The following is a 27624-nucleotide window of genomic DNA, read 5'->3' as shown; positions in this document are numbered from 1 at the left end:
TTGATTTGGGCCGTCCAATCGCGATTAAATAGGGAGTGAATCTGGACCGTTCATCGCGATCCAATCTGGGTCATCCATGCGCGATTCATTCTGGGTTGTCATTGCGCGCGGGAATGGACCTCAGCCGTTCGATTGCGCGTATGTGGATCGCCCACGTGGTTCTCCCCTGCGTGGCCTCCCGCGTTAGCGCCTTTGCCACTTGTCGGGTCCTTGTTGGTTGGAGCTGCTGACCGGGCGTCCGACGTGGTAAAATTTTTTTAAATTGCGTCTTAACTTCCGATTTTCGATTTTTCTTTTAAAAATACCACCCGAACTCAAATTTTCACCCATTTTTTTCAAAATTATTTTCAATTTAATTTTTAATAAATTTTACCTATTTTTTTCATTAAATTAAAATAAAACAAAATATAATAAAATAAATTAAATAAATAAATACTTATATTTATTAATAAAAAATGAAAAAAAAAGTTTTGGTAGGTGTTACAGTTTTGCTCTAGTCAACCTGTAGAGAAGAATACAGTGATCAAAACGGTGAAAAAATTACACAGAATAGGAATCGGAAAGGGCCTCATCGGAGGTGTTTTATGAAATTCTCCGCAGCGTCGCCGCCAGGCTTCGCCGACGTTTTTCGGCCAATTGACCGGTCTTTTTACTCTAATTTGGCCATATGTGAGCTTAAAATTGAATTTTGTGCAAAAGAATGAGTTTTTACATTTTTTGGCGATCGGAAAGGGTTCCGGTGCGGCGACGGGTGGCAGCTGCCGGCTCCCCGGCAGCTGGGTCGTCTTCTCCGGTGAGAGGTTCTGGCGGCTAGGGTTAGGGTTTCGTGCGGATGAGGGTTATTTATATCTGTCCGCTTTTGATGTAGGCCATCTATCGCGTTTGATTTGGACCGTCCGATCGCAATTAATTAGGGAGTGAATTTAGACTGTTTATCGCGATCCAATCTGGACCTTCCATCGCGATTCACTATGAGCCGTTCGATCGCGATCAAATCTGACCATCAGATGGCGTGTGGGGAGGGAACGCATCTGGGTCGTCCATGCGCATGGGAACAGATCTAGACCGTTTGATCGCGGACACGCGGATCGCCCACGTAGCACCACATCAACGTCCACTGCTACGTGACGCGTCCTAATTCACCGGGCCTGCTGACCGGGCGTCTGACGTATCGAAACTTCTCAAAATTGCGTTTTGGTTCCTATTTTTTGATTTTTCTTTTAAAAATACAATTAGAACTCAAATTTTCACATATTTTCTCAAAAATTATTTTCAATTAAATCTTCCATTAATTTTATTTCATTTTTTACTCTAAAATAAAATACAAATAAAAATAAAACTTAAAAAATTATTTTATTAGATTTAGGATAAAATCCTATATTACAAAAAAAAAAAATATTCGGGTGTTACAGTTTAAGCATCACAAAAGCAACAAATTGATAGGTTGCAGATATTAATTAAACGAAAAACAACGTAAGGTTGAATCAAATATTTATTACTATTATTTTTTAAAAAGCAAATACGAGCTTTATTTTTCGTTCCACAACATCATGATTGAATCTACAAGAACATTAACACCCTGTTTGGATAAATTTTAGTGATTAGTAATTAATGTATGACAATAACAGTAATTGGATGACAATAATACAGATGAAAATGGTAAATTTTTTTTTTTTTTTAATGTTTGGATAGTTGTGTATTAATGTATGTTTAGACAAGTATTTGTTTGGATGATAGAATGATATAGTTATATTTTTAGTTAAATTACTAATTTACTCATACTTATTATATATAATAGTAAATGATATATAAGAAATATATAATGAAAAAAAATAAATTATATAAAAATATAATTAAATTTGTATTTAAATAAATAATTATTATACATAATCAAATTAAATTTTTATATTTAATAAAATAAATAATAATTATTTATTTTATCACATTAATTTAATTTTAATAAAAATAAAATTATTTATTATTAGAAACAAATAGTTGAAATTATATATTATTATATTAAATCTAAAATTATTTTAATAAATAAAAAATTAAAATGTATTTGAAACAATCACATACCATGAGTTAATTTGAGGAAAAAATACGAGAAATAGAGTATTTATTTAAGAGTGTAATTAAAATTAAGTATATTTTATGAGGATATAACGAGAAAAAAATTACATGACGGTCACATACTACCGATTTGTTGGCAGCTTCCCATTAAATACCAATATCAAAGTTCCTTGTTGGGCCAACAAATTTGGCCCAAAGTGAATGATTGAACATAAAATACCAGACAATCTCATTTGTAAGTTGGGCTTAAGTGTTGTATAAATTCATATTTGATGGCCTTTTTTAGGGTTTGTTTTGGACTTTTTTTATGTTTAAAATCAATATTTCTTCACTTGTTGAATAAAAGGTCAAAACTTAATTTTAGCATTAAAAAGTTAGCCGAGTGAAAAATCATATTAAAAATATAGAATAAATTATCAAATTAGTTTATAAACTTTGATACTTTATTACAATTTGGTTAATAATATTTTTCTTGTTTGGGTCATTGATATTTTTCATGTCTAATTTCATCTATTTCATAAGGAAAGAAAATAAAATAGTTAAAAGTCATGTTTAAAAATATTCTAAAAAATAATTTTGTCTAATTAATTAAATTAAGAAATTAATAACATTCTTTTGAACTATATTTTATAACATTCAAATACTATGTAATTATTTTAACTTTTTTTTTTGTGTTAAAAAATGTAAAGAAATTGAACATTTGAAACAAATAAAAGATATTAAAAATTAAAAATTAACGAAAAAAACCCAATTGCTTAGTTGGTTATTCATTTAAATTTTGATGAAACGATTAAGAGCTTGTTATAATGACTTCAATGGTAGTTTATTAATAATATATAATAATGACAAATTATTTTTAAAAATTATATATTATAATAAAATTAAATATATAATAATATTATCTTATAAATTCAAATATTTTCACTTAGAATTTATCATTCATGGAATATTTGTATTCATTGTTTTTTTTTTTTAATTAATTCCCCGGTCTTCAAAAATAAAGAAAAATGTAAAAAGAAAAAAAAAATTGTATTTTGTGATGAATGATTTACCCTCATAATTAAAGTAGAAAGTAATAATAGTAATAATAATAATAATAATAATTCAGTTAGTTACAACCCAAGAGAAACTCAGAAACATATATTATTAAATAGAAAATCGTTATTAAACAATCAAAGCCTGCTTTCACGCAATTCATATTTTACACTAGGTAAAATTCATGACTCACATGATCACAGACTTCTTCTTCTTCCTCTTTCTCTTCTTCTTCTATTTCTTCTTCATTTTTTTTTTAAAAAAAAGATTACTGAAAACGCTAGCAGATATAATCAGACATGCAACATCTTCCACTGCAATTCCCCATATATATACCTACAAAACAAATTCTGTATCAGCAATTCAAGAATTTACTCATATTCTGATCTTATAGATAGAAAATATTTATCATGTATATAGAGGAATATAAAATTAAAGCCTTGAAAGTATGAAAAAGAAATATTACTAATATTTGTTCTAATTTCTAGGGATCATCCTCCTTAAATTACTGTCTAAGTAATTGTGGATAGACTATGTGCTCGGACATAGATCCGGAAAAAACTTTATCAAAGCAATAAATAAATCTTAAAATTGGAGAAAAATGTTTGAACTACTTAAAAGTCAAATAGCGATATTAAGAAAGCTGCATATATATATATATATATATATTAATATGTATTTTTTCCAGGTTTATTTGATGCATAAATCATATTTGTAAAGAAAAAGAAAAACGGAAAATTACTAGCTGTAGCATCAAATGGAGTTCTACTAATTAAAATAATAGATGAAATGTAATTAACAGATTCAAAACTTCAAATCATTGATAAATTAGGAATAAATAAATCGTAGTGAGCAGAAAATTAACAAGTGAAATAATAGATGGGAAGGCCGATACCTAGAGGAGGTTAGAGTGAAGAACATCTAGTCGCTGTCGCTGTCGCTGCTGCTGCTGTGGCCATCGTGGCCGTGCTCACCGTGCTTCTTTTCCTTCTTCTTTTTCTTCTTCTCTTCATGACCTTCACCATGGATCTTGTCCTTGATCTTATCGACGATCCCCTCTTTGTGTTCGCCCTTGTGCTCGCCATGGTGTTCGCCCTTGTGCTCGCCCTTGTGCTCGCCATGGTGTTCGCCCTTGTGCTCTTCCTCTTTCTTGCGGCCTCCGATGTGGAGAGCATCTTCGATCTTATGCATAATCCCTGACATTTTCGTCTCTACTGTTTTCTTCTTTCACAGAAATAATGTTGTGTGTGTTTTCGATCTCGAGATGTGGAAGAAAAGGGGTAGTTTAGGTGTATATTTATAGGCAGAACGAGTAGGGATGAGAATCCGTTTGAAGAAAATCTTTCCTTATTTTTTTTTTTATTTATAAATTTTATAAAACTTATCCAATTTAAGTGAAATTACAATAATGCCCATGTGTACGCGTGCAAAACGCGTCGTTCCATAAATCAACGGCTCCATTTGTCAGTTTTCAGGTACGGAGAGCTTTTGGGTTGGCAGATACAGACGAAATAAATAAATAAATAAATAAATAAAGCACAGTAAGAATAATTAAATTAAATTATTAAAATAGAAAAAAAAGTAAAACATATTTTATATTTCCCACCCAGAAATTTATTTTTTTTAAAATAATGAGCAATATTCATATTTATAAATAAAAATGTTATTTACTTTCTAAGTATATTTATTTTTATTTTTTTGGTGTTATATTTCGTTAAGGAAGGAATATATTCCGTTCGGATATTTCTAAGAATAAAATAAAATAAATGAAATTGTAATGTTCTTTTCACAATAGTTTTTAATGATAAAAGAAATATTTTTGGAGTGGGAATTTATTCTACAGATTTTTTAGAACTCAAAAAAGAAATATCCAAGAAAAAAACACAGAAAATATTTATGAGATTAAAAATATTGTAATTTCGAAATTCTTTATGGGCTATAAAAGAGAGATGAGATTGTAATGCCACGTCAGTGTGGGAAAAGACCGAGGCATTGAAGATTTTGTACTGCCAGAGAAATTCACGTTCTTCTGACACGTGGCGAATTATTAAATCAATAGGGGGTCCCACGGATGATGGACCAAAAAAAGTTAAAAGATAAGAGCCACTTGGGGGAGCCCACGTGTACTACATAGAGTGCGCTTCCTGAAAGTGAGAGCATTGATGCTGTACCTTTAATTTAACTCCTCTGACAAAGACGATTTTTTGTTGATGCTATAGACGTCTGACACGTGGACGGCTACGGTAGCTTGCCGACAAACCAGGTGGAAACGTTATCTTGTTACCGGTACCGGGCAAGTCTACTTTTGTTCCACGTGTCCAATTTTAGATGAGCTGAGACGTGGCGCTCCGTGATGGGGAAATAGAATCTGAAAATTATTTGAGTCAAGAGCAATTAGTGTGGATAGTAGTAGACATTTATTTCAAAATTTATTTTATCTTTGAAAAATATATTTAAAATTTTATTTTTTAGAAACCATTTAATTAATAAGATTCTTTGATATGTTAAACTATTCTAAAATACTGAAGAGAAATCTAGATGCTTGTACAAAATTCTGCATGATGATAGATAATTCTAAAAGTTCAGAGTAATATAGAAAATGTAGAACATGATGAAAGCATGAATTATTATATTTCGTACGAATAATGTAGAGGATGTAAAGAATAGAGGAAGATAGATAAAACCCTCATATAGTACATGAAAATGCATAAATTTGAAATGTGAATTACCATTACCGTTACATAATTTCCGAATCTAAAATCTATCAATCACCTGCGCATATAAATTTATTGTACATTCTAACAAAGATGTATGGGTCAAAAACCTAGAGGCATTCTAAAGTTATAAGAGGCATTTAATCCCTATAATCCATACTGTCAAAAGCTTCCATGTTTTTGCAAGTTGGTACGGGAAAGATGGCTAAATACTCTGCAGACCTTATCTTCCTCTCCTGACAAAATTCAACTCCCAATCTAAACCACATTCTTTTTTTTTTTGCTAAGACCAATTCTACAGAAAAAGCTTTTAGGTAGATCAAATTATTTTCATAATGTGATACCTATGACCCAACCAACTAACTGCTTCATATTTCAAAAAGGTAACAAAGATATAATATGATTGTGAATAAAGTCAATATATTATACAACAAGATTCGTCAAGGACGTAATCTAGCTTGAAGGTCAAGATTCATGGCATCAACATCCTTGACTTCTCTTTAGATGGAAATAACCACCAATCATTAGCTACTACGCACAAGTTCGAAAATAATTTACAATCCACCATATTAAATTACAAACTGGTCTTACAAATTTATTAAGGACAACTGTGATTTGTATGTCTCTTCATACCACATACTATCATTTGCAAGAGAATGGATAAAGACATTCCGGATATAGATTTATACCAAAGATACAGGTATTTCACCGAGGATCATCGGATTGCTCCAAGCAAATTAGCACCGTCGAGCTTTGCACCTTCCAAATGCTGATGAAGAAAGATGAAACTATTAGCCACTCTAAATTTCAGGGCAACAAGATACAGAGAACATTTTCCTAATGACGTCTAAGCTTTTAAAATAATTATAACCCAGCTATCCCTAAATGATACCAGAAGAAAGTTTGTATCCTAAAATTTTTTCTTATATCCTTAATGTAACAAGTACTAAAGCTCATGTGCCATGCAGATCCCTCATCTAATCAACTCCTTCCATTTCCAAGGAGGCAACTAGCATATCACATGTAAAGGGGCCATTATATGTATAAGGTCAGCTGTTAGTCCCACAACAATTTAAGATTATTTTTTGAGGAACACAATTCAAGAAAATGTATACCTGTAAAATTCCCTTTCTTTTTAAAGAAAAAACCAATACTTTTGGAAATTCGTAAAAAATGTTTTTTGTTTAAAAAAACATAAGAACATTTCTATTAGAAATTTTATTTCTGTAAAATATGTTTTGTATTCTTTTAGAAATAAAAAATAAAAAAAATGATTCTCTGAAATTATCGGAGACCCCAACTTCAGAAATAATTGATTATCAGCTTTACTTAAAAGTCATCCCCATTATAATGCCAAACATGCATATGAACAGATACAAGGTCCATGTTCTCACTTGAACAAACGTTATGAAAGCAAAGGAAATTGACTTTGATAATTCTCTCATTAGCTAGCTTATACTTGTGGAACTTGAAACAGTATATTGCCGGGCATTGTAAAATTGATGAGAACTATCTATCTAATCTATTCTAAATTTGTATATCTTTTCTGGAAATAGAATTCATTTTTTAATTCTATTTATAGATAATGTTATTTATGTTGGAGTTGTAATGTTATGACAAATTGCGATTTTATTTATTTTTTTTATTTTATCATATTGAATCGACTAAAATTCATTATTTCAATAAAATAAACTTTTAATTGTGAAATGAATAAATAATCAACTCAAAAAATGTAGTGAAGCACAAGATGCAACAATCAATAAGAAATCCTATCAGAAAATTAAGAAAATTATCAGGATGAATTTTGTACATGTCCTATCAAATAAACAAAGGTAAAGTGAATAAAATTTTATAGTCAGTTTATATTACTTACAGTTTCTCGAAGATTGACATGCCGCAGATAGGCTCGTTGAAGGTTTGCTGACTTCAGATTGGCATTTGTTAACTTCGCACCCTGTAGCATGTATGAGTTTTATGCTACTCTTGTAATTTAGAAGTTAAGACATAATTAAAACAAAGACATCATCGCTTAAACTGTTTCCAAAAATTTTGTTTAAATGATTAGCTATGAATAAAAGAACCTCGAGTTCAAATTTTTGGTTCACAGTACCAGAAACATGGGAATCAGGTTATTAACCTACTCACAATGTCATGCAAAAAAAGTATAGATTACAAGTGAGAGACGGTGGGATAAATTTCGTTAGTATCATTGTTGCAAGTGGCTCTATGCAATAATTAGTATGAAACTGTAATTGTGAAGTATACTTTCGACCTTTTCACAACTAAAAATCACATTCTATTTTCAGTTTTAAATTATAGATCTTTGTTTTACGTTGAAAGAAATTAAAAGAGACATTACATTAGGTTTTAAAGATAATCATTTATGAGGATTTCTGGGTTCATGAACCATGAATGAAGATTATGCCATGAGGATGCTCACACCCTTAGAGAGTATTTATCTAAGTGCAAATTGTCTTGTTTCTTTGACTTTGCAATCCATAGAGCGGTTGAAGATTTTTTGGAATCACCCTCCCTAGTACATAATTGCATCCTTCAGGATCTTGCCAGTATAGGAGTCCCCCACCACTTCCAGTTTTTGGTTTTTTAGCAGTAAAATACAGAGATTGTGCTTTTCCCCTATTCCTCTTTTTATTTTTTTTTCAAAAAGAAGCTGCTTTCACACTTTTAGCCACCATATCCCCACATCAATCATTTCTCTCTCAACAATAAAAAAAATTGCTCAGACAGTCCAGTATCCCCCGAGCAATTCTGCTTTGAGTCTGATTTTTGTGGGAGTGAAGGAACAGCCACATAGCTCTCTTCTCGTGACTACTCAGAGGCAGGAGGGAGAGAAGCATATGCCCAGACGATAACTATGATGCTGAAAAACTACAACTTTTACTGATGTGCAAATTATCAAGGTGCTGTTGTTTTTATAGAAAATATTAGAATAAGAGTAGTTTAATATTTACTCTTTCTGAACAGGTGGAATGTCCACCATCACCATCAGAAATTAGTTACATTTGTTGCTTATTTTTCTCTTTCTGTTTTTCTCTCACACCCTCACCTTTGGTGTGACATCGGGGCAATGAGTGCCTATAAATGGCACCTCACTCTCTCTATTTTAGTTAGCAAGAAAGAAGAGAATAACCTCTCATTTTATCTCCCAAACTTTGTTTCCATTAAAATCTTCATTGTATCAGAGCGCCTCTAATCCATAAATCTCCTTTCGTGTGCGCCAGATTCTTCAATGGTCACGGATGACTGAATCTCTTCATCACCCGAAATTATTTCGGGTACGTATTTCCCCAACTCCATCAACATTGGAATGGTGGAACAACATTCATCGATCATCACCAGCCATCGACTCAATAGCGATAATTACCTCCAATGATCGATGTTTGTGCGGCTATTCATCCGAGGGAAAGGACACGATGAATATCTCACGGGAAAAGCTCCAGAACCTCCATCGAATGACCCACATGCTCAAACTTGGAAAATTGACAACAGAATGGTAATGTCCTGGTTGTTAAGCTCCATGACTCCCGAAATCAGTAAAAATTTTCTCTTATACGAGACAGCTCATGAAGTTTGGAAAGTTACTTGTGAGTTTTACTCTAGCCGCGAAAACACCTCAATAATTTTCGAAATCGAATCCACCATCCACGAGCTGCGGCAAGGTGAGCTAAACGTTACTTAATATTATAACGCTCTCACTCGCAACTGGCAGCAGTTCGACGTATTCAAAGATCATCAATGGAGCTGTCCAGAAGATGCTAAGAAATACAGAGAAATTGTGGAGCAAAAAAGAATCTTCCGGTTCCTCATGAGACTCAACAAAAAGCCTGAATGAAGTGCGGGGCTGAGTTCTAAGAACAAAACCACTGATGGGTATTCGTGAGGTCTTCTCTGAAGTTCGACGAGAAGAAAGTAGGAAGAAATTGATGTTGGGAGAACCTTAGTCGACTCAGCTGAGTGAGAATGCTTCTGCTCTTACTTCTCACGTCTCTGATTCTCGTGAAAAGAAAGGGCGTCCGTTCTGTGAGTTCTGCAAAAAGTCAGGGCACATTTGTGAAAAGTGCTGGAAACTTCATGGGAAACCAGGAGAGAAGAGGATCACTGAGGCACCTCACGAAAACTTGGCGACTTCATAAGAGCTCTATGTTCATCCCGAAAGTGCTCCCTTCAGTCCACAACAAATGGAAGCACTAGTGAAACTTTTTTTCGTCGAAAATGGGAAGTCTGGGTAATTCCTCTACCTCTATTGCCCAAAAAGGTAAATACCCATTTGGTTTATCAACATGGTTCCATAAAAAACATATTTGGATTGTGGATTTTGGGGCATTTGACCATATGACAGGAAATCAGTCATTGCTCGGTGATTATCTTGAATATAAGGAAAGTTTATTAATTAAGATTGCTGATGGTTTAAGTTCTAGAGTGGCAAGAATTGACTCCACAAAAATATCATCCTACTTGACACTCAACTCAGTTTTTTATGTGCCTAATTTGGATTGCAATCTACTGTCCATAAGTAAATTGTGTAAAGATATGAAATGTATGGTAAAATTTGACAATCATTCTTGTGTATTTCAGGACTTGGTTTCGAGGAAGATGATTGGCAATGCTATGATGGATTCAGGTCTCTACTATCTTGCAGTTGACCCACTTACCTCAAGTAGATAAGCTTCTAATGTTGTATGTGATAATTCGATTTTTATACATTGTTCAAACGATGATCACACAATTATGTTATGATATCATCGATTAAGCCACCCAAACCTTTTGTACTTAAAGCAATTATTTCCTATTTTATTCTTGAATAAAAATCTACTTTCATTTTAATGTGAAGTGTGCCAATTTTCAAAACACATTCGCAATTCTTTTCTTAATATACCATATAAACCCACACAACCATTTGCTCTAATGCATAGTGATGTTTGGGGACCTTCATGAGTCAAAACCATTATTGGGAAAAAATAGTTTGTATTTTTTATTGATGACCATACTAGCATTATCTAGGTCTTTCTTATGAGAGAAAAGTCTGAAATGAGCCAAATATTTCAGAGATTTAATACTATAATTCAAAACCAGTTTCACACCACAATACAAGTACTGAAAACCAATAATGCATGTGAATACTTTGAATCCACCCTAGGAAAATATCTTAATAATCAAGGTATCCTCCATCAAAGCTCTTGTGTATACACCCCACAACAAAATGGTATAACTGAAAGAAAAAATAGACATATTCTTGAAGTTGACAAATCATTAATGTTTACAACCCATGTTCCTAAATTTTTGTGGGGTGAAGCCATTCTTACTGCTACCTACTTGATCAATCGAATGCCCACTTGGACACTAAATTTCAAAACTCCTTATAAAGCTCTCCTTCAGGCATTTCCAAAATATCATGTTTTAAACACTATCCCATTGAAAATAGTTGGTAGCACCGCTTATGTTCACATTACTGATGACATATTACTTGCAACAAATAAGCTACGGGTCTACACAAGGAGAAACAAAACTCAAGATAATAAAATTTCTGAATTAACCACGCAAAGTCATGAGCCAACTCCTAGACCAAGTATTCATAATAGTACAAATAATGAAATTTCTGACTCAGTGGTTAATATTGACACTAATGCTAAACTTCCTATTGCCTTGAGAAAAGGTGTTCGGTCTTGCACCATGCATTTCATACAGGATTATGTGTCATATGACAAGTTGTCTACAACATACAATGCACTTGTTAGTAAACTCGATAACAACATTGTCCCAAGAATTGTTCATGAGGCACTTGAGCTCCCAGAATGGAAAGCCACAATCCAAGAAGAGATCACAACGCTTGAGAAGAATGAGTCATGAGAACTATTTGATCCACCTTCAAGGAAAAAGCCTGTAGGGTGCAAATGAATCTTCATCACAAAGTATAATCTTGATGCAACCGTGAGCCGTCATAAAGCTCGCCTTGTTGCCAAAGACTTCACTCAGTCATATGGGATTGATTATTATGAAACTTTTGCCCCATTTGCTAAACATAACACAATACGAGTTCTGTTCTCCTTGGCCTCAAACCTTGATGGGCCTCTTCATCAACTGGATGTAGAGAGTGCTTTTCTCAATGGAGATCCAGAAGAAAAAGTTTACATGAAAGTCCCTCATGGACTTAGCATCGGGTCTAAGACGGTATGTAGACTAAAAAAGCCTCTCTACGGCCTTAAGCAGTCTCCAATGGCATGGTTTGAGAGATTCTCAAGGGTAGTAAAACAGATGGAATATGTTTAGTGTCAATCTGATCACATTGCCAAAATGAGTGCCACGGGGAAGAAATCTATCATAATTGTATATGTTGATGACATTATCTTAACAGGTGATAATGATGAAAAAATTCTGAAACTCAAAAAGTTTCTAGCCAAAAAATATGAGATCAAAGACCTTGGGTTACTTCGATACTTTCTTGGGATGGAAGTATCTCAATTTAAGAAAGGTATCTCTGTTTCACAACGCAAATGTGCCTTAAATCTTTTAAAGGAAACAGGTATACTTGGTTGTAAACCTGTAGAAATACTGATGGAGTCCAATGTCAAAATCGGTCTAAAAAATGATAGCAAACCTGTTGATAAAGAGAGATACCAAAGACTTGTTGGCAAACTTATCTATCTTGCTCATACCAAACCTAATATCAGTTTTGCTGTGAGCACTGTAAGTCAGTTTATGGCTGAACCTACTGAAGAACATATGAGTGCTGTTTACCGGATTCTGAGGTACTTAAAGATGACCCCTGGTCATGGATTGTTCTTCCAAAAAATAATAAACAGAGACATTGAGATATTCATTGATGTTGATTGAGCAGGATCAGTGATTGATAGAAAATCAACAACTGGCTACTGTGCATATGTGTGGGGCAACCTAGTCACTTGACGAAGTAAGAAACATTCAATTGTGTCTAAAAGTAGTGCTGAAGCTGAATTGAGGTCTCTTACCCATGGAATATGTGAAGGTGTATGGCTGAAGAAGATTCTATCTGAACTAAGCTTTGGTATTCCTAATCCTATGAAACTCTAGTGTGATAATCAATCAACCATCAGTATGGCCAAAGATCCAGTGCATCATGATAGAACCAAATATGTAGAGATTGATCGTCATTTCATTAAAGAGAAGATAGAAGACAAGACCATTATCCTACACTATGTTTCTACTGATCTTCAGACTGCAGTTATCCTTACAAAGGCACTACCAACAAGAAAATTTAATAACATTGTATCCAATTTATGATTACTCAATATATATGTAATCTAAATTGAGGGAGAGTGTAGAAAATGTTAGAATACTGAACAGGTAGAATGTCCACCATTACCACCAGAAATTGGTTACGTTTGTTGCTTATTTTTCCCTTTCTGTTTTTCTCTCACACCCTCACATTTGGTGTGACATCAGGGCAATGAGTGCCTATAAATGACACCTCACCCTCTCTGTTTTAGTAAACAAGAAATGAGAGAAGAACCTCTCATTTTATCTCCCAAACTTTACTTCCATTAAAATCTTCAGTTTTCCTACTAGCTTTCTTGTACTAGGAGATTTCATTTCTATTGCCAAAAAGAAATACCCTGTAGGTAGATTGATGACAATTGTGCAAGAACATGCTTACCTTCAAATTGGCTCCTTCCAGATTAGCTCCCTCTAAATTAGCATTAGTAAGATCCGCACTCTGACATGTCAACAGGAAAACCAGATTACTATATCATACCACTTTCTTTTTGGCAGGGGGACGATGGGGAGGAACAATCGAAAGAGACAAGAAGACAGAATAAAATTTTCAAAATCCTTATAAAAATTTGTCAAGCTTTAATAATTCTTATACATGTAATAGTCTCATAGACGCAAGACAGTGTAGAGCTTAAACAAAATGAGTGAATGCTGCAATTGTAGATAGTTCTTATTACACCAAAAGGATGCAACATGAAGGAACAAATGCAAAAACAAACTGTAATAATCATAGTTTAATAAAAAGAGTATCATTAACTAAAGACTTTTCTTGTACAAAAACAAAACTACCGTTCACAAGGCACCAAAGTAGTGCCACCCATTACCTAAGTACAGGATATACAACAAACAAATAAAAGAAAAGGTTTATGAGAGACCAATAACCTTTCTATCACAAGGAGAACCTCAAATGAAAAGTAAAACATACAGAATGGACATTTACCTGCAGAGGACTAACAGTTGAATTGGTTTCATTAAATTCATAATATTCAATTCCCGATCAAACTTAAGGTCAAATGCAACAGAAAATAGATCCTAACATGCCATTGTAAGAGATAATAGAGAAAATATCATTCTCTACTCATTAAACTCCATATTAATCCAATTTTGCGAAGTTGAGAGAACACTGCAAACATTTAAAAAACCATTCTTATTCCACGGAGACATAACATGTACTCATTAATGCTTCACATACACAAACTAAATTAATTCATCACCTGTAAGTGTGCAGAACGAAGATCTGCACCACAGAAACTACAATCTATCAAACAGGCATCTGCGATGTCACAAAAGAATGTAGATTCAACATAGCATTCAACTGTGAGCTTCAACCAGACGGAAAGAAAGAAACAGAAGTAATGATCCTAAGAAACATCCATCCCATGCTAAGTAACCACCTTGCATTCCTCTGGAAAGCAACAGCTGTAAGCATCACCTAAGAACTTCTAAGATTTAAATTTTTGTTTAATTCTTAACCTAAAAAACTGCAGATATTACACATTCATTTAAAATATGATTTCCATACTATTTTCACCTGAGTCAAAGAGAGGGATTATTAATGGGTTCATCCAAGAGATTGATCAAACTCTGAATAAAATCCTATTTCTCACATATTTTTTTAATAAGTATGGTCTTTAATAGACAAACAGAGAGTTTCATTAAAGAAATTGTATAAACTACTGTATCCAAAATCTTTGTGAAACAGTCACACATGCTTCAGTAATAACCAAGAGAAAATACTGCATTACTTGACATCCTTATATCCAATAAAATAACGTCATACACTGCTCAAAAAGTAATTAAAATTTTGAGAAATGCATGCATTAATTCTTGCTTCTTTTGGGGCTCAGAAACCTAACACATTATCCAATAAACTGGAAAAGGGGGATGGAGGTGAATTTCTCACATCAGCCTGTGGAAGGAGTTTCTCGATGAACAATCATGCTGGTTGAGTATGCATTTCCAATATTGACAAAAAAAGTTAAATAAAATGAGTACGAAGCATGTGGCACCATAGGACAAACTTGCTAGTTAAGCATGCTTCAAAAATCATGCAGGTCACAACATGCATTAAAAAAAATTTAATCATGTGCACGTGTAAAACAAATAAAAACTGATAAAAATATTAAATACTGTAGCCTTGACCAGCAGAGAATATTAAATACCTTGTAGATTTGCACTCTGAAGATTAGCAGCTGCTAGTAAAGCTCCACGAAGATTCGCTCCAGTAAATTCACATCTTCCCTAGGCCAGATAAAAACGTTAACACAATATTTTGCACAGAAATTTTTAGAAAGGTTAGCAGACAATGTTTCTTTGGGGGTCTTACTCACGCAGGGTTGCATTATGAAAGATGGAACACTCGGCATCTACATCCTGTGAAAAGTTGAAATGATTCATCAGCTAGGGCCAAGCAACAGACTGCTGAACATAATAAGCAACTATTCATAACCTTCTCATATTAAAAATGCTTGCAAATAAAGTGTATAGCAATCATCTATGAGAAATATATTAAAAACATTAAAATAATTGAAATAGCAAAGCACACTGTAAATCATCAAGTCAAACTAATGCTTACCCGAAATTTCGCACATTGAAGATTGGCACGTGAAAAGAAAACATTCTTAAGACAAGCATAGCTGAAGTCAACAAATGAAAGATCCTGCATATTTTGAAAACCTGAGCATCAGTGGAATTAATATCTTGTAGCATCCTTGCATGTCTTAAAAAGTATAGCAGGGTAAAAGAGTTTAAGCAACCAATAATAGAGCAGAATGTATGTTATAATGTTAAATATAAACTGATGAATGACAGCTTGGGTTTGATATGAAATTCCACAAAGGATATAATGGAGGAAGTTAGGGTTTGAAAATTAGAAAAATGGTGGAGGAATACAGAGGAAATACAAAGATGAAGGAGAAGAGATAGAACATATAAAGTGAGAAAAAATATGACAATGAGATGGAACAAAGAAGCGAACCAAGAAGAGATCAGTATTATTAACTGAAGAATTCTGAATCCCATCTACTCTATTCTCTTATCTATTTACTTTTGTTATGAATTAATTCAACCAAATAAATAACTTGTCAAAATAATAAAGATAAGATAAATGTTTCTAAATCCCTATCAAATTCAAAATATCCAAAAACTAGCTACCTTTACCTAACTAGCCTAAATAATCTAAAAATACTAAAATCTCATAATGATTACAAAAAATTTCATCTCTCTTAAAAATGTTCCACTTCATCTTCTTCTCTTTCCATGATAAATATAACAACTAAGATAGGAAAAGTGAAAATAATTCTTCTTAATTTTGGAGAACTAGGTGTTAGACTTAGCTTATTTTGTGGAAGGTATGTTTTGGGATGTGGTTTCAAGGCCCCGTATAGGAGAGGTGTCTTGGAAGTAGATCAATGGTTGAATTCAACAAAATTTCCAAAGTAAGTGGATATGGAGATTCCTAAAAGAGCAAATCAGCCTCTGGAGAAAAGTGATCATAGCCAGTTTGGAACAAAAGGCAAGGATTAATACTTTAAAAGTACTAGATGTCTATACGGTGTTGGACTATGGGGGAAAATAATCTTGGAAACAAAGAGGATTTTCATGGGCGTATCTGGTGGAAGATTGTATCGGGTCATAAGGAGAGCTTTTGGATGGATTACTGAATGAGAGTGGAAAATTGTATAATGCTTTCCACAGTCATCCTTTACCTAAGAATAAAGAGACAACAATGGCAGAATCATTCTCCAACACCCTGTGCAATGGAGTTTGGGTGGTGGATCTGGCAGAAATCTCAACAATCCAGAGGTGAAGGCCAAATGAACCTTGGATGAGCCGGTTCGGAAGCTCACTTTGAAAGAGATTTTCTTCTTGGGGGAATCTTCCCATCTCCAATTTAGCAAAGAGCGGAAGAACTGATGTGAAATTTCCATTGAAACTAATTTTGGACATTAATGCCTCACCTATATTTGCCATCTTTATTATGGAAGCGGCAAGGGGATGTATTTAACTACAAATGATTTGACTCAAGGGGGGAAGTCATTGTGAAAGGTCATTCCTATTTTTTATTTTATAGAGAACTTATAAGCTCTCTAAAAAATGTTGTTGCTGACAAGCCAAAACATCTAAACTGCCACTAACAATTCTAAAAATTCTAATTTACATTCCTAATATGCACAGAATATCTTTTTTTTTTTTTTCTTCCATGGTGGTTCTTATTCTCTCTTCATCTTTTGTATTATTTTTTTTCTATAACAATTAAAAAAAATCATCTATATACTACATTTCTAATTTAATTGGAACTGAAATAATCATTTAAAGTAATTTTATCTTATCAAATAATGTATATCTCAAATTATTACTAAGTTATGTTGATAACTAAAAAATAATAACTGAATTATGTTTAGTTTATTCTTAAAACAAAATACAAAATAACATTATATTTACTTTATATTTTAATAAGTATAAAAATATAACAAACTGAATTTCAGACTAAAAAAACTATGATAGCTCTACAAATAAAAATAGTGAAATTATCCTTTCTTGTCATTTTTACACAAGTGACAGCTTATTAGTCTTAACGAGCATAAGTAGACTAATACAGCTTCTAAGTTTATATTAGCCAAACAGTTTAACCACTTATAATACTAACAAGTACTTAAGCAACATGTTTTACACTTTCAGCCAGCCTAAGGGTAACTGTAATGATCAGAAAGCCAAATAAAGTTTGAAATTTTCTTTAAGATCCAGATTCCGGCAGATATAAGCCATTGATTTGAATGCTGATATCACATATTTATTCAGCATCTGGAATCAGAATATTACCAGTTTTGAGAGATCAAGACCAGAGAGATTAACGCCACGAAATCTGACTCTCTCAGACTGTATACACTTGATGATATCTGCACGAGTTAATTCAGACTCTACTTCATCAGCTTCCTTCTTCTTATTTATGATGGGAGTAATTTCTTCTATTAGTCCCTGAAAGGGGAAAATATCAAGATTCATACTGTTGTTAAGACTAGAGATGACAGTACGTTATTCACCGATGAGGTAGCATCAATAGCAGTTGCCTGATAAACATGTTGGACAAGTTTATTCATCCAGAACAAAAATGATAATCACTTGCAAATGTGAATTTTAGAAATTCAATAATAGACAATAAATGCAACATGAGCGTTTAGCAGGCAGTGGATTCACAAAATGGGTAAAGTATTCAATTGATAAGTGGAAAAAGAAGATAACTATTTACTTCATCCTTCATTAATATATCCACATTTAACTAACTGTAGCACTCATCACAAGTTTTGCCTAAAAGAAAATTAGGGCCTTGTCAACAGGCTCAACACAATGCAACAACAAAATGCTTCCTTCTTCAATCAGATGAAGAGAATTTTGGCAACAATATCATGTAGTGATGGTTTCCAACACTGGGAGAAATGATTTCCAAGTGTACATGCCCCTTTTGATACTAATATTGTTTTCATCCACATGCCCCTTGGAAATGATTTCCAAGTGTAAGTGCACAAATTGATTTGCCTTTTTCACAAGCTATATCATACTTCCATTAATAAAACCTAAGACTAAGTTTAGTTGCAGAAGCCAGTTTTGAAATCTTATTTCTAATATAATGTTTATACATGGAATATATTTAGTTCTTGAAAGTGGAAGCACGATTTAAGAAATGATAGCGAAAATATGAAATAAATTTGAAAAGAGTAAAGAGTTATTATCAAACTCATGTAATTTCACCATCATTTTCTAAAACTAATTTAAGTTTTCAACAACTACACATGTTTCTGTGTACCGTAAGTATGAGAATTTAAAAAATAAAAACTCAGAATATTGTCTACAATTAAACAAGGCCTAAATATCTTAATCCAACTAAATCACTTCTACAGTTAATAGGATGTCTAGAAGTAAGTCCATGCCAATTAAGACCAAAAAGAAGAAATGATGTAGGACAAATTTTAGGTTAATTTGCCGACTAAAAGATTGGAAAAACCTAGATATCATACCTAGGGTTCTTAGGCATCACATAGAAATTAACTGAATCACGAAATCAATTCTAAAAAATTCTTAGAAATCTTATTGAATATTTGAATGATCAATAAATAAAATTATAGAGCTATTTATAATAATTTCTAAGTAACTTTTTCTGATTAGAATTAAACTAAGAAATAATAAACCAGTAGAATTTGGAGTACTGATCCTAATAAGAATAAAAAATTAATACTAATAAGAATAGAAATCCTAAATAACTAAAAACTATAATAATGCTCCTAAATAATATAATAATAGACTCTTTATATTTAAAAGAAATATAACTTCTAACCTATTTAGACATAACCCATTCTGCATCAAGAAAACAAAAGAAAATATATTAACCCCAATTTTTTGTTTTGGTTTCTGTTCTTGTTAAGAAGGGAAAAAAAATTTAACTTTAATTATGTGGCTTCTATGACACAATGTCATGCAATAATGGTTCTGAAACTGGGGGAAAGTAATTTCCAAGCTTATGCCCCCTTTTGACACTGATACTGCTTTTATCAACAGATATCTGAAATCACAAAAGTCATGTGCTTTTTTCACAAGCTGTATCACGCTTCTATGAATAAAACCGAAGACCCTTTTTTTAGTCGTAAAAAATGTTTTTGAGTTTTTATATCTAATGTTATATACGTCTATAGACAGAATACATTTAGTAGTTGAAAATGGCAGCATGAGTTAAAAAATGATAGCAAAGATATGCCACAAATTTGAACATGTCATATTTTCACTATCATTTTCTAGAACTTGTTTTCATTTTCAATAACTATAAGAATATCATACATATAAAAATAGAAAAATTCTTATATTTACATATGTTTCATTAATTGCTTTTACGTTGTACGGTTATAGGATAGCTGCTCTTATCTTTCTTTTGTTGGAAACAAGGAATAAAGAACCAGGAACCTGCACTAATCTTCCTTTAAAACTGGAGAAAATGCTTAATCAGAAATCATCAAGCACTTGATATGAGAAAAGAAATAATGCAAGAGCCACAACACTGAATTTTCCATTTCCCTTAAAGCAGTAAGTATGTTTATTAAGTTGCAGACACTTACGGCCAAAATAAACTAAATAATAATAATGACATCTAATAGGGAAAGACGGAGCAGACTAGAAGAAATTCTAGCTTACCAGCAGCTGATAATATTCTGCTTCCCGCAGAAGTTCTAAATATTCAGCATCTGTCAAAGTGGGAATAACACCATCCCTCAACCAATTTAGTATGTGACGGAAATGTTTTCCATCTCTATCGACAAAGACATATCCCTGCAATGATCACCAAACAAGAATTTTGATTTGCAAACTTCCTTTGAGAAAAATAAGAAAATTGTAGACAAAGGACTAAAAGGGTGCTGTCCATGTACAAAAAGCATTTACACATTAGGAAATATCATATTCAAAATATAAATGTTCCTTAGATCTATGCCATCAAAGAGAAAATGACTTTCAAGGAAATAAAAAATTTGATTTTTGTACTTTATAGAGGTTATTTTCCATATAAGATGAAAAAGTATGAACAAATTAAGGAATATCCCATACACGGTCTTTTATTGGTGTTTTGTAGGACATGCACCTTCCAATTGCTCTCTCTCATGCGCATGGCAAACAAAATTTACATCAAACATTTATATTTTCCCACATTAAACACTATAATTCTAATTTTAACCAGATTGGCAAACAAAAACTTATGAAAGCACAAAAATCCATCAGGCACTAATCAGAGTCCATTTTGCCAAACATGATTTCACAATAGAATGCAAGGGATGTCCATCATCATTTCACTTATTCAGACAGAAAAAGAAAAGAAATAATTGAGAAAAAGAAGGGTTACTATGCATCCTTGCTTTCTCTTAAAAATCTGTTCTCTTCATTTCCCAAATTGAGGGAAAGGGGAGGAAAAGAAGAGTTTAAAAATCTTCGATAATAAATAATCTATTAATTCTTGATTATCTACCTTTCCGTTTTAATCATGAAGTATATAATTGAAAAACTTTCATAATTAATAGCTTCCTTTCCTTTAGAGTTACACACGTAAACCAAATAAAATATCTTGAGAAACCTTTCCTCTACTAGGTAAATTTTTCATTACCAAAAGCGAGGAAATATGTTTCTTTCCCTTTCCTTCAGAAAGTCCAATTTCTTTTCCTTTCCTCCCCATTTTGTTTCAAAATTTTATCCGAACATAGTGCTAAAGTAATCTATTTAGACAGTAAAACCTAAAAACATTTTCTTTTTTCTTTTTTTCTTTAATCTGAACACAGTGAAAAAATTAGGACATCTGTTTCTATTTCATATGTCCTAATTTTGCTTCTTAATCATATGGCTTAAATCTCCTTCATAACATGTACATATCTTATTAACTTAGTTAATGCAAGTTCTCACGTGACCGTGTCACATAAACAAGGTACTCCATATAACCTCTCAAATAAAGTATATAGTAGCAGAGGAGAGGAAGTAGAAATCCCCTTGTCAATAAAAAAGTCACCTATTAATTTTAACAAGTGACTTGAATCAAGAAAAAAGTTAGGAATTTTAATTGATTAATTGATGGAGAAATAACCTATAAGAAAAACAGTGAAAAACATTATTTTTGACATGCTCAACGAAAATATGCTAATCTTTTGGGACTATATCCATGACTGAGATGTTCACCATTCTGTACGAAGGGCACACAACAAATAAAAGCCAGTGATTCCCAAGAAGGTATAATATAGATAAAGAAGGAATCAAATACCTTCACAGAGTCCTGGGATACAGTATGTCGACCACTGAACATTGCTGCAAGCATTGAATCAGGTTCTCGCTGAGTCAATGTATCAATAGTAGTACAGAATTTCTGTCCTCCTGAGTACCGACACAACACATACAAATAAAATTCTTCAGGTTAGAACACAAAATGAGACTGGTTAAGCAGTGATCCGAATATAGATGTGTACAGATTTAGACACACAAAAGAATACACGTCCACTAATACTAACACAAGTCGTGAATGTTAATTGATCCCATCTAAAACATTGTTTGTTCACTGAGAAATTAATGGAATAGCAAAACACTGCGGACGCCTAAACGCAATCAAGTAAGAACAACCTGTTTAACTTTACACAATAATCGGTACAACAAACTGAGAATAACCAAACGGAAAAAGTAAAGTGGGTGAATTTTCTCTTCGTCTCCTTAATTTTCCCGCAAGCGAACAGCGGTTAGTCAATCAAGTCTGGAGCTAGCCAACTAGAGATGAGATTCGGTTAATTAATCGAAGTATTCAGCCATTCAAAAGAAGGAAAAAAAACAGAGGACCAGATTCGAAGCTCCATTAAAAACCGATCAAATTCAGTATCAGAAAATTAGCAGAAGAGTGTATAAGTTATAAGTACGTGGAAAATGCAGTTCGACATTGATCGATCAAGGTAGAGAGAACTCACCGATATTGAGGCGAACGAGGGACGGTAAATCAGAATTGTTCGTCATTACTCTTGAGCTTCCGAGGGAGACCAGAAACGAATGAGCCGAGTAAAAATGACTTGCAACTTGAAACCAAAGCTACTAGAATAAAACGACAGCGTTTTGAATACTTAATGGTGTTCGGGTCAGATCCTTTTTGTTGTCTTTTAACTTTAAAAGAGTGAAAGGGCGTATGGGCTGGGCCTTTATGGTTAAAGGCCCGGGTGTTTGCATGGCCACCTCAACGTGGCAGCATGGCATCATGTACACATCTCAGTTTTCTCTCTCATTTTTCCGGTTCAGATATCTATACACACAAGCTCATCTGGGTATGAATCGGTAGATCTTCAGAAGGCAAATCAGAGGAAGTGAAGTTTCTTTTTGTTTTTTTTTTTTTTCTTTGGGTTTTTTTTGGGAATACGATTGGATGATGAAAAGGAAGCATCTCTCCTCCGTTGCCAACGATGTTGTGCAGAGATGTGCTCAGTACTTACATATATACTCCTCTCTTTTCTTTTACATATACATATATATATATATATATATGTACGCACGAAATTTCTTTTGGTGAATAATCTTACTCTTGTAATTGTAATTGGGCGCCTTCTTCTTCTTCTTATATTTTAATTAGCTTCTGTATACTCAGTCTTGGCAAGCTTATATATATATGACTCTATATGTATCGGACCAGTTTTATACTGCAACTTGCGATACGTAAATAATATATTTATACGGGAGATGTTTCATTAGGGTGATACAATGGGATGATGTCTGTTTGATGATAATTGGCATACGTATGATTCTATATATTCTCTGTTAGAAATTAAGCAGAGAGCTGTTGATATAATTGTACACTCCATGTATATATTTTCAAGTCTATTAGGAATTAGACCTATAGAAATTAAAGCTAAATTCGGTACCTTACTATGTCTCTTTGGTTTATTTCTTATTTAATTTCTAGTTTTGGTAATTGTAAGAGCTCTAATTTGTATAATTAGAATGTGATATTTCCTCTTTTCTGTGATTGATTTTTCCCATCTCCATCATGAGAATTCAATTTTTTATATCTTATTTAGAAAAAAAATTATTAGGTTTTTGGAATACAAATTAGGTAGAAGATTTCGTAAATGTGATTAAACGTTATTCATACCGTGTTTAAATGCCGGGCTTGGCACAAATTCTAACCACATTATTAAAAATAGTAGAATATATAGCTACAGAAGTATATAAATGATTTTCTTGCTTAGTTTTGATCATATTAGATGTTAAATAATTGATTATAGGTTTATTTTGAAACTCGATCAACTTGAACTCGTTGAAATTGTGTGGAATTTAATTCCCCAACTATGGTTTAGCACTTTATTTTGCCTTACCAAGCAAGTAGAATTGAATGATCACACAACCCCTCTTGAATTCTCGTAGGGAATTAGCCATCTCTGTCGACACGTTGGTACGAGAATTTGAAGGAAGTTGGAATATTGAAAGTAGTGGTTATTCGAGGAAATTTGTGGAATTTTGTTGCACAAAAGCTCTTACTCAGTTGTGTCAATACGTCAAAGAAAAGGTTACTAATGGATCATACAGTCGTTTCACATTTGACATGATGCTTTCGTGGGAAATGCCTAGTTCAGAAGACGAAGAGGCTTATACAGTGCGTATTTCTTCTGTCTAAATTTTTGCTTCATATCTGTTTTCATTTCATAAAAAATCTCTCAATTTCTTCTTGTATTTTACTTAGTAAGATTTCATGATAACAGAAGTGTGTGGGAAAGGAGAGAGAAGAGAAGAAAATTCAAGTGAATATTGGTGAAGAACAAGATGACATCCCTCTTTTCTATTCCGACATAATGCCTCTTCTGGTAAGAATTTTTTATTTATTCTCCTCCTATATATCTTTCAAAGCTTTGTAATTTATAGCTTCTACTTGGATATCGTTCTTTAAGTTTGTGTTTTCTTGGTAGGTTGATCATGGACCAAGTATCGGAGAAGATACATTTGTGTGGTTGGGCTCGTTAGTTCCGTTGGCAGTTGACATGGTTAATGGGAGATTCACATTTGAAACTCTAACAGCATCAACAGGAAACCGGCTACATTTTCCTGCCTATGATTTGTTCATAAAGGAAATTGACAAGTAATGCATCTAACTCCATTAAAAAATTAATGTTTACAAAATCAATAATGACTATAAAGTTTAAGATATGTCTTTCCTTTAAAATCTCTAGTATATTTTAATCCAGTATGAAATGTAATTTACAGATGCGTAAAGCATTTGCAAAAACAACAGAAGCCGAAAGGAGTTGAAATGGCTGATGATGAATTTATACTACATGTGGAAGGAACTGCAAGCTCTCAGAGAGTAGTGCGCCATATCGGAGGCACAAGTTGGCCCGGTTTGTTCTAAAGCTCTTATCTCAATTACCTGCATATACATAACCTGAATTGCTAAATAAAGAATATGATTTACCACTATTCTTTATTTGGTTTAAGTGATTAATTGTTGCTTTTTATTTCTTATTATAAGTGTTATTTTTCTAGGTAGGCTCACGCTAACTAACTATGCCCTCTACTTCGAGGCTTCGGGAGTAATAACTTACGAAGATGCACTCAAGATTGACCTGGCAAAGGATACTGATCGCAGCGTGAAACCAGCTCAAACAGGTCCATGGGGTGCTCCACTTTTTGACAAGGGCATATGTTATGAGTCATCTGAACTGTAAGAATGGTTCTCGTAAATATACCAAATTTAAATGTGTCATTAACTCTGTTCGTGTTAGAAACACAGGCAAATTAACCTTATAAGGGAAAATCATAGTAGTTTCAGAATCTAACTATTGACATTTAGATTATTAGAGTAATGCAAGATTTGATTGTACAAGATTTGGTTTATCAATAGCCTATTTTTCTTTGCAATTGTTTCAGATCAGAGGCAATTGTCCTCGAGTTCCCGGAGATCACAAGCTCAACAAGACGAGATCATTGGCTAGCACTTATTAAGGAAGTTATGTTAATGCACCAATTCTTATCAGAATTTAAGGTGGAGTCTCCGATACAAGAATGGGAGATGCATGCTAGGACAATATTAGGGGCTATAAGGCTTCATGCAGCAAGGGAAATGATCAGAATTTCTCCCCCTGATCCAAGAAAATTCTTAATATTTGCGTTGTTTGACGAGATTCCAAAGGGAGATTATGTGCTAGAAGAACTTGCAGAGAGCTTAAAGAGGGTTAAAACTGGACATCCTTGCAGTGCCAGCTCAATATTGAGGAGTATGAACTTGTCAGAGTCAACTCTTTCAAGTGTAGAAGTAAATGAAAATGATGAGGGAGATAGAATTGTGATGGAGAAAGATGAAAAGAAGTCGTCACTGGAAACTGCTATCGATAAATCTTGGGAAGAAGCAAAGGAGGTTGAGATTGCTAAAGCTACCACTGAGGAACTGAAAGAGGAAGGAATAAGCGAAAGTGCTGTTATTCTCATGGTAAGTAATAAATTTACTCTTCCATTATATGATTTTTCCTTATTTACCAATGATACGAAGATTTTTATAATGCGTCGAACTTTATTTTGTGTTGTAGGAATTAGTAAAGCCACTTAAAGATGCATTACCTTTGTTTCAGAAACTACTTTCATGGGAAAAGCCATTAACCACACTCTCTGCGTTTGTTCTGAGTATTATAATAATCTATAAGTAAGCGACCTAAGGTCTCCTCCTCCCGATTTCGGAAAAGAATTTGACAATCTCTTTGATTTGACAACTAATGCTTTATTTACAACATTTTAAACAATTTCAGAGAATGGGTAGGCAGGGCTATAACTGCAATTCTGTTATGGATTGTGGCAAAAATGCTTCGGGCAAGACAGGAGAGAGTTCGAGATAAATGCAATGAGATAATCGTGAGCACTGCCACGGGCCAAACTTCATTGGAGAGCATAATATCTGCTCAATATGGATTGATAACCCTTCACGAATTGATGCAGGAAGCAAATGTAGCAATACTGAAGATGTGGTCAATATATGTTTCAAAGGCTTACAAGGTACTTCTTATGGTTTCACATTGTGGTTGCTTTCATTTTGATATTTCTTCGTGGTTTATCTTCGTTTGATAAAGCGCAACTAAGTTCGTGCTCACTTATTTTCTTCAACAAGCTGAAATATTTTATCCAGCGCAGGGGAGTAACAAGTCCCATCACTGATCTCCTTATTTTAAAAATATACATATATACGAAGTACGGATAACAAAGAACTCAAACTTGTTTGTTGCCCATTCTTTTTCGTCATTGATCTCCTTATTTTTTAAAAATATATGTATACTAAGTACGGATAACAAAGAACTCGAACTTGTTGGTTGCATAATCATTTTCACCATCGATGTGCTTGTTCTTGATTACAGCACGCGAACATGGTGATGATGGTGTTAAGTGGGTTGGCAATATTATTCGCAGTGATTCCCTTGAAGTTCATTATTATCGTTGGTGTATCCTATTTGTTCGTTATGTGGTCGAGCTTAATGAAGTCCACGGATAGCAAGCAAGCTGAACGAAGACTAAAAGAATGGTGGGATTCGATCCCGGTAATTCTTGTTCGGGTGGTATCAAACCAGATACCGGACAATCCGAAAATAGTTTGATAGTTTGTGAATAGATATGCTTGTGGCTTTGAATCCTGTTTTGGCAGATTAGTATATACGAGGATTCTGCTGCATAAAGAAATCAGTTTATCTGTTATGATTGTAGTTGATACTTAAGGAATATAGAATCTGTCACAAATATCATAATTATTATATTTGACAATTTAAACTATACTGTATTTTGATACTTTGAATATTATATGCTTTTTTATTTGAATTTTTTCTTCAATGTGAATATATATTTTTTTTAAATTCAAAAAGTATTAATAAGTTTATATCGTTAATTGGGCTGCGGATGTATAAAAAGGAAAAGTAATGGAAATGAGGAATGGTGTGTCTCAGAAGAAAAAATGTAGCTAACAAACATATGTATGTATATATATATATATGTATATGCTTAAAATTTTTAATAAATATAT

At 33.2% G+C, this 27624-nt stretch overlaps 3 protein-coding genes across 4 annotated transcripts; 1 reads left to right on the top strand and 2 right to left on the bottom strand.

The window, feature by feature from the left end:
- Window positions 1-3182: 3182 nt before the first annotated feature.
- On the bottom strand, window positions 3183-4308 carry LOC110807816 (dehydrin family protein). Its single transcript, XM_022033076.2, has 2 exons — window positions 4001-4308; window positions 3183-3441 (listed from the first exon to the last, which is right to left on the bottom strand). The coding sequence occupies exon 1, from the start codon at window positions 4306-4308 to the stop codon at window positions 4027-4029; it is 282 nt and encodes a 93-aa protein (XP_021888768.1). The 3' UTR covers window positions 3183-3441; window positions 4001-4026.
- On the bottom strand, window positions 3183-22715 carry FIP2 (potassium channel tetramerization domain-containing protein / pentapeptide repeat-containing protein). The gene is made up of 12 exons (XM_022033051.2): window positions 22559-22715; window positions 21871-21980; window positions 20268-20402; window positions 17910-18065; window positions 15664-15747; window positions 15415-15461; window positions 15251-15324; window positions 14303-14361; window positions 13471-13530; window positions 7693-7773; window positions 4001-6588; window positions 3183-3441 (listed from the first exon to the last, which is right to left on the bottom strand). Exons 1-11 carry the CDS (start codon window positions 22602-22604, stop codon window positions 6535-6537), a joined length of 906 nt encoding a protein of 301 aa, XP_021888743.1. The 5' UTR covers window positions 22605-22715; the 3' UTR covers window positions 3183-3441; window positions 4001-6534.
- A 188-nt stretch (window positions 22716-22903) lies between these two features.
- Window positions 22904-27426, top strand: LOC110807802 (ArgH (DUF639)). Of its 2 annotated transcripts, none has more exons than XM_088206544.1 (10): window positions 22904-23063; window positions 24000-24228; window positions 24335-24436; window positions 24539-24708; window positions 24834-24967; window positions 25113-25290; window positions 25497-26055; window positions 26195-26265; window positions 26369-26612; window positions 26969-27426. In XM_088206544.1, the coding sequence occupies exons 1-10, from the start codon at window positions 23005-23007 to the stop codon at window positions 27203-27205; spliced, it is 1983 nt and encodes a 660-aa protein (XP_088062670.1). In that variant the 5' UTR covers window positions 22904-23004; the 3' UTR covers window positions 27206-27426. The 2 variants fall into 2 exon arrangements, with proteins under 2 accessions (XP_088062670.1, XP_088062669.1); XM_088206543.1 differs by having other exon boundaries at window positions 26153-26265.
- Window positions 27427-27624: the final 198 nt, after the last annotated feature.

This window comes from Carica papaya, chromosome 6 (genome assembly GCF_054855325.1).
Source record: "Carica papaya isolate Zhongbai chromosome 6, ASM5485532v1, whole genome shotgun sequence".
In the NCBI taxonomy this organism is placed as follows: domain Eukaryota; kingdom Viridiplantae; phylum Streptophyta; class Magnoliopsida; order Brassicales; family Caricaceae; genus Carica; species Carica papaya.
This window is presented reverse-complemented; position numbering and strand designations above follow the sequence as displayed.

Coding starts and splice junctions, on each gene's coding strand:
- LOC110807802 (XM_088206543.1), top strand. CDS start 23,005: ATGATGAAAAGGAAGCATCTCTCCTCCGTTGCCAACGATGTTGTGCAG. Junction 24,437..24,538: donor CCGACATAATGCCTCTTCTG/GTAAGAATTTTT, acceptor TTTTCTTGGTAG/GTTGATCATGGACCAAGTAT. Junction 25,291..25,496: donor TGTTATGAGTCATCTGAACT/GTAAGAATGGTT, acceptor CAATTGTTTCAG/ATCAGAGGCAATTGTCCTCG.
- LOC110807816 (XM_022033076.2), bottom strand. CDS start 4,308: ATGTCAGGGATTATGCATAAGATCGAAGATGCTCTCCACATCGGAGGC.
- FIP2 (XM_022033051.2), bottom strand. CDS start 22,604: ATGACGAACAATTCTGATTTACCGTCCCTCGTTCGCCTCAATATCG. Junction 14,362..15,250: donor TCAGAGTGCAAATCTACAAG/GTATTTAATATT, acceptor GTGACATCGCAG/ATGCCTGTTTGATAGATTGT. Junction 6,589..7,692: donor ATGTCAATCTTCGAGAAACT/GTAAGTAATATA, acceptor TTTCTTCATCAG/CATTTGGAAGGTGCAAAGCT.